At 41.1% G+C, this 12,946-nt stretch overlaps 1 protein-coding gene across 1 annotated transcript in view; it reads right to left on the bottom strand.

Moving 5' to 3' along the window:
• The window catches only part of mrpl23 (mitochondrial ribosomal protein L23), a 33,164-nt gene extending 24,755 nt beyond the window's left edge, over nt 1-8,409 (bottom strand). The window contains exons 1-2 of the mRNA XM_010732742.3: nt 8,260-8,409; nt 6,987-7,109 (exon numbers count right to left, since the gene is read on the bottom strand). Of these exons, the coding sequence (XP_010731044.1) occupies nt 6,987-7,109; nt 8,260-8,279 (143 nt within the window). The 5' untranslated portion in view covers nt 8,280-8,409. The remainder of the gene's footprint in view (nt 1-6,986; nt 7,110-8,259) is intronic.
• Nucleotides 8,410-12,946: the final 4,537 nt, after the last annotated feature.

Here is a 12,946-nt window from a genome sequence, read left to right on the forward strand (position 1 = left end):
AACTATTTCCACATTTGATTCCACCATTACAGAAAGCAGGGTGGTTTGATGTGGTGATCCTAGAGTATGATTGTTTTTTTTCTAAAAACACCAACTTCAGGCAACTGAACTCACTGAGTTTTCCCTCTCAGAGCCAGGACCAGTCCAGGACCACTTGGGGTGTAAGGTTAAATGAGTTTCTGCATCACTGTGCGAAGAAAGGTGTATTAATCTCCCCTGACCCAGCTGAAGAGAGAGATGTCTTTCTGGAGATGTGGCATGCAGATGCGCCATTCTGCTCTATTTGCACCCACCTCCCCCCATAACCTCTGTCTCAGTGTGTGTGCCAGAGGGCAGTGAAGCAGAGCGGAGTGACCGGGGTACTTGAGATCAAAAGAGAAAAAAAAAAGAGAGAGTGATTATACTGAGACGGGTTTCCTAGAAAGCAGGGGCAAGGAACTAGAAGAGAGGAAAGTGGCTTGGGGACTGTGAGGTCTCCTCTGGATCATTAGCCGGGGGAACACCGATCCTGATTAATGAGGAACATTTCCTGATCTAAATCCATCTGCTTTTACCACTCCAATTATTGAGCCTCCACGAGCATACATATGAATCATGTGCAAGCGCAATCATGTATTAGTCTGCACAAGATGCCCATGCATGCACACACACATATGCAAGGCTGAAAACACAAATATATGAATATATAAAACAATGAGAAAAAGGAAAGAGCAACACACATCAACCTAGGGATGAATCGTTTATCGATATCAGTAATAAGTCAAATAGGAAATATAACTAAGAAAATAATTTCTACATATATAGCTAGATTATGAATTTTCATATAGACACACTATATATTTATACTGCAGATTTACTAGGAATACACCCGCACAGACAAATACTGAACGCTAGATTTACAGGGGTTAGATTAGATAGCTGTTTTTTCTCTGACCTGAGTCAATACATGACTCCCATTTCAGCTACAAACTGGAATAGAACCTTGGGCTGAAAGCTGAGGAGAAAATGTCAAGTTAAGCGTCTACATAAACAAGGCTAAACTTAGACAAAGGGCGTGGTGTCTCCAATAGTGATGCAGGCAGCATCTGATCATCATCCCAGTATAAACACCCATCTGACTCCACAAGCTAACCTTTCACACTTCTGCCTCACAGGAAGAATGAAAACCTGTCTTCAGCAACTGCCAAGGCTAAAGGCATCGTTCCTCAGCAACTGGTATATATTTATACACAAACACACATGCTACAAAGATTCCTCACCCAAGATGATGAAAGAACTCCAAACACAAAACCTAGAAGGGCATCAGATGACGCAGGCAATGGATTAGGTTCAATTATGGTCCGTTGTTGCTGAGCAGTTTTAGAACTGGCACACTGGCATCATTGTCAGAAAACAATTATAAAAAGTTATATTGTTCCGCATTGTTCAAGGGGAGGTGTAGAACGGAGATATAAGACCTAAATCTGATATCAAGTGGTGCTAAAAGAAACAGGTCTCTGAAGGGATGCAGACATGGTTGAAGAAAAAGAGTAAACTTGATGCCTTTGTTTCGCCCTGCTGTGACATAGTTGTTTGTGTGTGACAATATAGCAGACTAGTCAATCTGCAGATTAACCCGGACACCTCTGTCAGCTGCTCTCAAATGTAATCCTTCCTCTGCAATCAATCTACATGCTCCTAGATATTTCCTTGTCTCAAATGTGGGCTAACTCACCCTGACCCAAAGAGATTTTGAGTATCAGTTCCAGTCGTTTCAGGCCATCCATTTACACCTGTGCCCCGAAAGCATACGAGAGAAGTAGGTGAAAGGGCATAGTCGGAAAAGTGCAAGACAGGACAGAGGCAGCTTTGACGGCCTTTGACAATAAGGACAGTGAATGTATTCTGAAAGCTGAGAGACTACTGCATGCCATTTGTCCATTAATGTGCTGGTGCTAAAAGAACATCTGCCAGGTGAATAGGTAATGCCTCTGTATGTACATAAAGGATGTCCTATACAGCCACCCACCTACAATGATCATCAACCACAAATAAAACCCAACAAATATGGACCAAAAAACTAAAACTTAGCAGAGCTAACTGAATAATGTTTGGAAATGGTTGAAAAGTGTCTTTATAACTAGCGTTAAAGAAAACAGGAAATTGGGACATCCTAGTGGTCTTAGATGCATCCCATAAAACCACAACATGATAGATACAGACAGACAGGTTTAAAGAAAAAAGAAGATAAGAGTTTTAACTAAGTGTAAAGTTATTTTGCAGCAATGTAATTACTAATTAATAATTGATGTACTGACTATTAACATGCTAATGTATGTCACTCTACGTATAATGCTCTGACTCAAAAGACTCATTTAGGTAAAGTACTCACAATTAAAATCTCTATGTATGCAGATGACTCAGCAATATAAATGGCAGCAACCTTAACTGGTAATTTGTTAATGCTTCATGAAGGGATCCATGTTTTATGGTGGAATGGGTTGTAATACCAAATTAATCCTAAATGTTTCAGCCAGTTTTGAATAAACTTTCTATAGGACACAATATGTTAAAATTATTACTACTGAAAGAGTTCATGAGACTAAACTTAAAAGTCTAAAATGGGATTTTTAAATGGTTATGACCTGGACAGGTTGATAAAATATGCAAAATGACAGGAGGTCTGACAATTGTCACATTTAAGAACAGCATTTTTGTAAAATACTTTAGTACACTCAACTATGACCATGTGACATACTTCACCAGTGCACATTATACCCCCAAAATGGCAACAACATGGTTTCAGTCAAACGATTCCTGAGGCATCAGTTATCTTCGATTTAATAACGTAATCAAATGTGTATGTATGAACATGTTAGTGCTACTGCTGTACTCAGTGTATTGCTGCCACCTGCAGGTTTGACCCATAATGACCTATTTTCACAGAGAGGAGAAGACAATGCTGATGTAGAGCCTTTTATCAGGGTAACAACAAGCAGTTCGTTTAGTGGCGGGAAAGTGGGCAATTGAATAAATGTTATGTGAAAAACTATGTTTATCTGGTAGTTTTGTTTCATCTTTGGGTTGGATGAGTAGTCATCATGGTGAGTCATGTTCCAAAAATGGTGTGTGTACTCCACTGTATAAACTGAATGCCGTGCCACAAGTCCTTGTAAATTAGTAATCGCTATAACAACATTTCATCCAAAGAATGGGGGTGTTGCTGTTGTCATGTCCTCCTTGTTTTAAAATGAACATTACTTTGTATAGGGATGATTCAGTGACCATCATGCTTCTTGTGGCTACCATGAATCCTCCTTGGAAAGGCTGCTTGTTTTAGCAACTTGACTTGGCAAACCACTGGAAAGCTTTTAATGTGGCTCCTTGTTTGATAGAAACTGGGCTGCATCTACATTTTGGGCTTTTTATGGTGCCTTCTCGGTTGGCAGATCAACTTTAAGTATTACAAGGGAATGGAAAAGAAGAGAAGCAGCCACACATAGGAGTGATGCAGAGTTGCAGGCGACAGGCGCTTACTGCAGTTTCGAGGAACCTCAATCCTTCAACACATCATCAACCATCTGGCCTTTTTTTTTTTCTCCTGTGTGTAAGTTACCTTATGTTGTCCTGAAAAATCATTTACAAAAATGGCAAGTGCCAAACCTCTAATAAAGCTGACACAGATGTTAATTTGTTGACAGAATCCCGTGTCTTGCATCAGCTTAACGCTGCAAAATTATGCAATGGCACAAGTGGAAAACATCATGATGACATACAGTAGATGCCAAACACCAGAAAAATGCATTAGTAAAGAGACAGGCAACTTTAAACTACAAATTGTGGTCTCATAAGAGGAGGAGCATTCCTCCGTAACACACAGCTGAATTGTCCCACTGTCATGTTAGCTATGTGTGTTCCAATAAGCCCCTCAGACATTACTTTATGCGTAACCTTTATTAAAACACACGGCAGGGTAAACATCCAAGGTACACCAAACAGTCCATACACACACACATGCGCACACACACAACATCAAAGTACATTGTGTCAGAGCGGCTTAGTGGTGAGAATGAAACAGGAGAGTTGTTTTCTGTGCAGATGAAAGGCAAAAGAAAGCCGCTCCTCATTGTAAGTCTGCCCCATTGTCAGGTTCGAGTCGAGATACGCACACTCACTACTTTAACCCTCCCATCTACACAGACAATACATGCACAGAAGTTGCTCAACACTAAGTATCAAGATCATAATAGCAGACTTTGTTTAGCGGGAAAGCCATTGAGGAACCTGAGACTTAGGGAGAGAAGAGACAGTTGAGAAGTTGAGAGTATAAGAGCAGCGTGTGAAGGATTAGATTTATTGTTCAGGTTTTGGTCTGACAATAGAACAGAAATAGATCAAAGAACAGGTCACCAGGAGTCATTAAACTCCTTCTAGAGAGACAAGTTAGTGAAGACTCGACAGCTAGTTACACTCCTCTACTGGCTCCCTAAATGACTTCCTATGACATACACTGAGGTTAATTGGCGTGAAAAATAACCCAGTTTTCAACTTGAGCCACACGTTTATGAAGTGGAACAGGCGCACGGAAACAGAGTGACTACCATGATATTGTTTGATCCAACAGGTGCTTAACAGTTGGTGCAGGGAGACAATGTGAGCCGCTGTGCAGCAGGGTTAGTTTGCTCATGTCTGATTACAATGAGAAACCACAGCATGGTCTGATTTCATAGCTATTAGACAGCGTCTTAGCATGAAATGTGACTGAGTAGTAGTGAATACAACATTCAACATTGTGGTCTTTTCTTTCTTCTGTGTGTGTGTGTGTGTGTGTGTGTCTCAGCGCTGGCCTCTAGCCATGCCAGGTGAGGCACAAGAGGTGTGTGTGTGGGTGTAAACCTAGAAATTTGATGATGTTCCTTCTGGAGCACAGAGGAAATACTAACATAGCACAAAAGGTTTGAGAACAATCAAAAAGACAAACAAATACTTCCCTCCAGCAGGTAGAAAGAGAATTACACGAACACAGGCCAGGTGTCTCAAACAACAAGTGCCAAAGAGGGATTGGTTTTGGACGCGTTGCAAAGCGTTTAAGAAAAGCACAATAAACAGCAGAGTCCAGGGTGGGACAGAGGGAGAGGACAGAGAAAGACATGCGCAGATTATAGCAAGTGAGTGATACTGCAAACAAGCAAGAAAACTAGAAAGAGAGAAAAAAAAAAAAGCAAGAGAGAACAAGACAGACAACCACAGATATCCAGCTCCCAGGTGTCATTGAGATAAAGGCCACCTTGTGTTATTGCCCTGAGAACGCCAACATTACCACTTCTCATTAACAGCTGCTCCGCACTACAACTTACCCACGCCAACACCGCCTACCCACGAGAGTCATAACTACAACAGCTTTCACTGTTGTAATGACTCAGACTCATCAATAAGCTGGGAGTGGGAGTGATATTTGTTTTGTGTCACTGTCTCTCCGTGTGTGTCAACCGAGTGTATGAAAAGTTAAAAATAACAGTGTTTCAAGCGCACACCGAGGCCCCAGCAGCATATCAATCAGCCATGCACCTCTCCCAGGCATCAAAGACTCCAAAAAAAAAAAAAAAAAAAAAAACACCTTACACACCCTTATAAACACACACGCACCCTGCACTTACCCACTTTTGTGCATATATACACAAAGACACACACCATTCTCACAAACTGACTCACCCACACTGACAAGCGTGCACACAGACACACACACACACAATTACATAAGCACCCTAGGAGTTTGGCAGAGAAGAGGCAAAAATCAGAGTGGGAGGCCAGGCACCTGGATGAACAGATTATCATCTAAACCCCACCAGAGACACAGAGATGATCTGCCTCAAACTTCAATTTTTTCTCCCTAGTGTGGGCTCTGGCCCTCTCTTCGCCTGAGGAGCACTGCTAACCTCAGTGACCTTGGCTCGTATTGGTAGTCAAAATCAGCTCATCTCTACAAACTGCTGACTGGTAAGGACAAAAACAACTTCATCAAAATTAGGAGGCAGTAGAGTGGCATTGTGTATAGCATACTCTATTGGACACGAGTTTTGGAGGATGAGCAAGATCAGCGTGCTTTCATTTTCTATGTAGATATTAATATTGGCTTTTTGAGATGGCGATAATGTTTGACGTCCTATTGTCTACAACAGGGCCCAAACCTCCACTGCAGCGCCAAACAAAAGCACTTTGGACCTCACCTCCCACCCCAGCTGCCCCTGTCAGCCTTTCACGAGTCATCACTGCAAGTGAGCACATTAAATACAGCCATAAGACGGCAAGAACTGTCTATACTGTTGAGGACTGGCACTTAAAATTTCTGTTCCTGAGGCTGGCATGCCACCTGGTGGCCATGTTGTGCAACTCCGGCTACGTAATACTAGTTCAGAAACTCTGTTACAGTGCCAGTAAAACCAAATTATTGCTTTCTAAAATGTGAAACATGCTCACAGTTTCATTCTCAGCAGACACACATTAGTCACATTATATGTGGACAGTTATAGCTTAGTAGTAATCTACTGAAATGCATATATGAATATACATAATGTCTACATCACATAAAGTCTGACTTCCCAAAGCTGCTATATACAAAACAGGGTTAAAATGACCCAAACTTGACAATATTCTGCTACGAAACCTCACCCCACTGTTAACATTAGAACTGCTGAAACAATTGCTTGATGACTGAGTATTTATAATTTAAGTTAATTGATTAAGTCATGGAGAATGTGGAGAGCAATTTAAGTTAATTGATTAAGTCATGGAGAATGTGGAGAGCATTTTTTATAGGAAAACTGATTCATCTGGTAATGAATAAATGAGGAGATTATGCACTCACCTGTAAGCTAATAAAAACAAAACATTTAATGGAAAGCTTGGCCAACAGTATATGATTATATAACAGTAAAATACTCTTTTTGTATTTCCTTCAATGCATCTCTACATGGTTACTGGGAAGATCTGAAAGTTAAAGGACTTACTCCATTGGGACTCGAAACTGGACAGTGTCAGGAGGCTGCTCTTTTCCCGGCCTCACAAGGGTCAGGAACCAGTTTGGTCTGAAGATCCTGAGCTGAGGGTTACCCAGCTGGTAGAGAGGGTATCTGAGAGAAGAGGCAGACTGTTATCACTGTACTGAAGCATGCTGGAGCATTCCCTGCAATCATGAAAACCCACAGTTTATGGAAATACTGGGCTTAGATAGATAGATAGATAGATAGATAGATAGATAGATAGATAGGAATGAAAGAGAGAGTTTATCAGATCTTTTTGCTCTCTTTCCGCTTGTGTCTGCTTGTTCATAACCTGTCCGAACTGCTCTAATCTCAGTCATACTTCATTGTAGTCAGTCTTCATACATGCCACATATGAGCAGTTAACCTGGAACTTGCTGTTATCGTTGTGTAATCATCACTAATAGAGACGACAGTCACAGTAAACCGAAATGATCAGTTAAGCTTCTGTTGAACCTGCTAAACTATTTGAAACATCAGATGTCGCAAAATCACAACAGTCATTAATAAAAAAAGGCATAACATCAACTCACTCTCACAATTCAAGTGTGCACTTAAACCCACCTGTTTATAATAGCCTTTTGCATCTGATTCAATTGCACTGTCCTATTTTAACCTGTTTTGTATTCTTGTAATCTGACATACTTTTATGGTTCTTTTTGTCTGTTTCTGTTATTTGCCGTCTACTTTTGTTTATTGTAAGGTGTCCTTGGGTGACAGAAAGGCGCCTATGAAATAAAATGTATTATTATTACAAATGTTGGCCTAAATAAAACTGAATATGGAATAACGTGGAGGTCAAGTGTTGCTGATTATTAGTCCAGCCACACACACACACACACACACCCACACACACACACACACACACACACACACACACACACACACACTCAGGTGAGTCATCGACGCCACGGGTGTCATAGTAACCCGCTCAGCTGCTGTACTACGACACTTGCTGCCTGTCAACGGCAGTGTGTTTTTAGCCTAGCTGGCTAATGCTGGTTCTCACATTCAAAGCAGGTCACAGAGTTAAACACTGACTGATAAGGACCGAGACTGTGTAAAATAAATAATAAAAATACAACAACAGCGTGTGTCAGGAGCTACATTCAGACAAACAGGTCCAGGGCTGGGACATGCTAACGTTAGCTGGGTTTGCCAGAAAAGATTCAATCTCCGGCTGTGGCGTCATTTTAACGTTTTTATTCCTACAAAGGGAAATAAAGGTTGAGATACTTACAGTAGTCTTGTTACTGGCATCGCTGTGACGCTTCGTTGCGAGACATAAGCTACAGGCTAGGTGTTTTGTAGTCTTTTCAAGGTTGTCAAATGCTACACGTGCATGGATGTACTTCCGGTAGCACTGGCACCGCGCATGCGCACTGGATTTGGTCCATGTCCTTGAGGACAGCTTCATGCTGTGGACTCTGCAGCATGGCAGCTGTGACACAGGGACTCACTGAGCCGGAGCCACAGCAGAAAAGTTTGACCTGTTCAGATTCAAGCTCTGTCACTGGCATCCGTCTGATTCAAATGCACCAGCGCACAATAATAAACAGCTTGTGGTAATAGCCAGTGAGAAGCTGTTTTATGATGCAGTGTCAGTCTAATGCCATTTAATCTTGCAATTTGAGATAAGCACATATGTAGAATACATACAGGATATATTTTCTTTCACTACATGAAAAGAGACATAAATTACTACATGGACAAGTACCGTCTGTATTAATTACAGTTGGATAGATGAAGGGGTAGATATCCATAAATAGACATTTAGATATGTGATAATGAAACTTTATCAGTGTCTTATCATGCTAAACATTCAACTGACACAGTTATGCATCATCAAACTCCCCGAGCGCTATATCTTTCAAGTAATAAATGTTTGCCATTTGGACCTGCTGCTTTAATCTCCTCAGTGGGTAACAGCAGAGTTCATACCCAAAAATGGGTTTACAATTTGGGAATGTCATTGCTGTGTGTATATTTTCAGGGCACATATGATGAGACAGCAGCAGAGGGAGACCTTGTCCCATGTCTCCTTCAGATCCTGTGCCCCGACGTCTGACCTCACACCCACTACGATGTGCATGCAGCAGGGGTAAGAATGATTGAAGGCCCCCTGAGTGGAACATGAGTCCCTGGCTCAGCTGGTTCAGACCTGGCAGGAAATCTACCACACTGACAGCCCACACTATGCCAGGGAGGGAAGTTTCCATCAGTTAAGATGCCATGGGGTGTGTGTATGTGTGTGTGTCTCTATGTATGTGTGTGGAGGGTGCTGGAGGGGAAGTTAGGCATTTGATTATTATGCAGTTGTTGTAATGTTTACCAGTTGGTGCAAGTATTTTTCACACTGTAACCGAACGTCCTGCCATGCCAATAATTGTCCAGTTGTGTTTCTTGCCTCAGGAAAGAGAAAAAGTTCTCTGCTGTTGGTTCATTGGTTGTTTACTTGTTTGTTTGGAACTGGTTCATCTGACAGCTGATATGAGAGTGTACTGGAGATTCATAAAGGCAGTGAAGTGCTGGTGGAAAGGTTTCTTTCAAAACATATACTGTAATGTTTACTGGCCACTGCATATTACAAATTTGATTGATGAGATTGTTCAGCTAAATAAATTATGAAGTTAGAATGAATTCCATTAACTCTAAAATCCATGACTCAACATTCGTAGAGGCTGTTTAAGAGAGCGTAATGTGCAAGTTGTTCCAGTAATATTTTAATATCATTTATTAATAGTATTATTGTAATGGTTCATGACTTGAGGGTTGATAGTTCAACCCCGGATCTACAAGAAATATTATTTTTCTTTTATAATGCAGCCATTGAATGTGCAAAGTAATTTCTGATACTAAAACCAATCCATTATTTCCAAAAATATCAGAACAACTATAGATGTCAGCATCCAAAGACACAAAAAGGTGACTGATCCTTGTAGAAATTTTTTTTTTTAATGAAAAGAAATAATGATGAATTATGAATTTGCTAATATGTGGTGATTTTTTTAACTGATTAATAGTTAATGACAAGGGCAAAAGAGCTGAATGCAACTCCTGCATTTTTGAAGCATTTTGTGCTCTGATGGAAGCCTGACTGGGTTTGAAGCAGGGATGTTGTGGTTCATAGTCGGCACTTTAAACCCAAGCTGGTAGAAGAACACTTTGTGTAAGTGTCTTTTTAATGGTTTTAATATTACCATTGCTATTAAGCTCATATGGTAAACAGTCTTTTATAAATTAGCATTTAATCTACTTAAAAGCAAGTTCGGGAACAAGTTGGCTCACCTTTTGTCCCAAACCCCAACTGGTTAATTCAGCTCTGACTATGTAAATGTGATTTGTGAAAAAGTGAGTAAGGATGATTTTCACAATCTTATATACTCTACCTTGGCTTCAGACCTGGGGTGCTGGGGTGCCAATGTTTAGTAAGGCTCCATCCAGTGCAGACCAGGCCAGGTCTAAGGGAATCGGAGGGGGCCAGCAACATGAACCGGTGCAACCTTCAGCCAAAGTTCCGGTCTCACACTGTTATCCAAGTGTGCCATTTATAGATGCGATTCAAGCCTTTTTGTTAATACACACAGATGGGTTCTTTGATGGAAAATAAAAGTGAACTATATGATCTAATTTCATTGGTTGCCATAAGAATACAAACCTGATTAATGAGGTTTCATAGCTTTTCAAATGGCCGGGGCAAATGCCTGCAAGAGTTCTGCTGCTCTCACTACTTTTTAAATTTGCTCTTTGTGAAAATTATTATTTTTTTTTTTTTTGCATATAATTCAGTTTTGCAGAAGTCATATTCTGGTTAATGGCCTGGCCACTTAACTGCCTGGCCTTTATAGCTACAGCACTTAGTGTGCAACACGCACATATACACAAAGCTTCTTACACACATACTGTATGTACAGCATGCATGCACACCCATACCTCTACTCAGTTCGACATGCAAGGTTAATTTTCAGCTCCATCACTGATATATTATTACACATTTCAATACAGGTTCCAATGATGTGTGTGTGTGTGACAGAGAAGGAGAGAGAGAGAGAGAGAGAGAGAGAGAGAGAGAGAGAGAGAGAATTGGAATGAAGGTTCAGGTCTGGGGCAGTGGAAAGTGGCTGTTTGTGTCACAGTACAAAAAGGGAGAAAGTGAGGGAGGAGGAGGGAGTGCTCTAACAGCAGAGGTGGATAGACGGAAAACAGTTCGGTCTACAGCGGGATTGTCCCGCCAAGACCGGCGCTGGGGCCGCATGGAAACTTTCCCCCTCCGACTCTCAGGCAGCCGGAGGAGAAGTTGTCGGTATTGAATATCCTAGAGAAGAAAAAAGGGAAACGGTAAATTGAAAATCCAGACATGAAGATGGAAAAGTTTGTCAGTGAAAGTGAATAGTTTTGCATGTAACAGGACTCACTGTCTTAGTGTTTCCTGCTGAAGCCAGTTCATCCTGCCATGAAGAATGGACCATCCTGATGCCTTCAATCTTTTCCCCAACTAGTTGAGTTTTATATAATTCTTTATGTGCAAAACACATAATCTAAAGATTCCATTACCAGCATCAGTAACACTTTACCTTATTGTATAAAGTTACAGAGAAGCAGATGAAGAGCAGGTACAGGAACATGACCAAAGACAGAGACAGCAATGAGTGAGAAAGAGTTTAGAGTCCAGATCAGATATAACAGTGGCCTGTTAACTTCTGCTCTCACGGGTGAGGCTCATACAGTAGGCTTGTGCTACAGTGTGTTATGTATGTTATGTACCACAGTCAGGGATGAAGCACAACTGTGTCCGGGGAGCCAATTATCATTTTTGGCAGCAGTTGTTTATAAAACCATTCTCATCCCCTGTTGACAATCTGTAGCAGATGTTTCATAGATACAAGACTGTGGACTGTGGCGTGTTATCTATCAGGAGTCAATGAACAAGTCAATCAGTAGGTTGGTCCACCACTTTGGTCTAGACCAAAAAATTGTAACACCTATTGGATAGGTTGACATGGATTTTGGTACACACATTCCTGGTGCCAAGAGGATGAACCCTATTGACTTTCCCCTGACTTTTCATGTAGCGCCACCAGCTGATCATAGTTTTCACTTATCCAGTCGAATATCTCAACTATCTCTATTAAATGGATTGGAACAGTTTCCAGATAATGCACAATGCGTAATCACCTGACTTTATATTTAGCACATGATCTGTGTCAACAAATAAGTGCTAATTAAAAAATCTTGGCATGTTAAAGCACTAAACTACATGGTAAACATGGTAAACAAAACCATCAGTGTGTTAGAATTGTCATTGTGAGCATGTTGGTTTTAGCATTTGCTAAAAGCACTGTGTGCAGCCTTACAGAGGTGCTTGCATTGTTTTGTAGGATAATTTATGATTAATCAGGACTTGATAAATGCCAGGCAGGGAATTCAACCTCTAATGACTAAATATAAAAATATGTTAATGGATCTAAAACCATTCTAAATTATTTTTGTCGTGCTCAAACAGCATTAACAGTGAGTTTTTAGTGTTTTTAAGTGTTGAAAGAGTATTTGGTTCATGAGATGTGAAACACCTGAGTGAACGTTGCCACCAACTTTTAACTTTCTCTGGCCTGAACATATCAGTAAGTCCACTTGACCAACAAAACATAAACCATTAGCCCCTCCACACCACACCTAATTAAACTCTTGCCCCTTTGCCAACACTAAATGAGTGGTCAGATGTAGTGGCCAGTTCAGGTCAGATTCCTCTGTTTTTTCATGTCCCATGTTCACACTCTCAGAGGGAGCGGGTGCATGCCACGCAGCAGTCTTCTGCCTATTAATAGCAGTGAGGGATGAGTTGGGGGCAATCTGGATGGCGTGTAAATTTAGACCCTCCCCCCTGGATGTTCCGTTGATGTCATCAGCTTGACCTCTGACCCGGAGCC

The sequence above is a fragment of the Larimichthys crocea genome, chromosome XXI, assembly GCF_000972845.2.
Source record: "Larimichthys crocea isolate SSNF chromosome XXI, L_crocea_2.0, whole genome shotgun sequence".
NCBI lineage: Eukaryota > Metazoa > Chordata > Actinopteri > Sciaenidae > Larimichthys > Larimichthys crocea.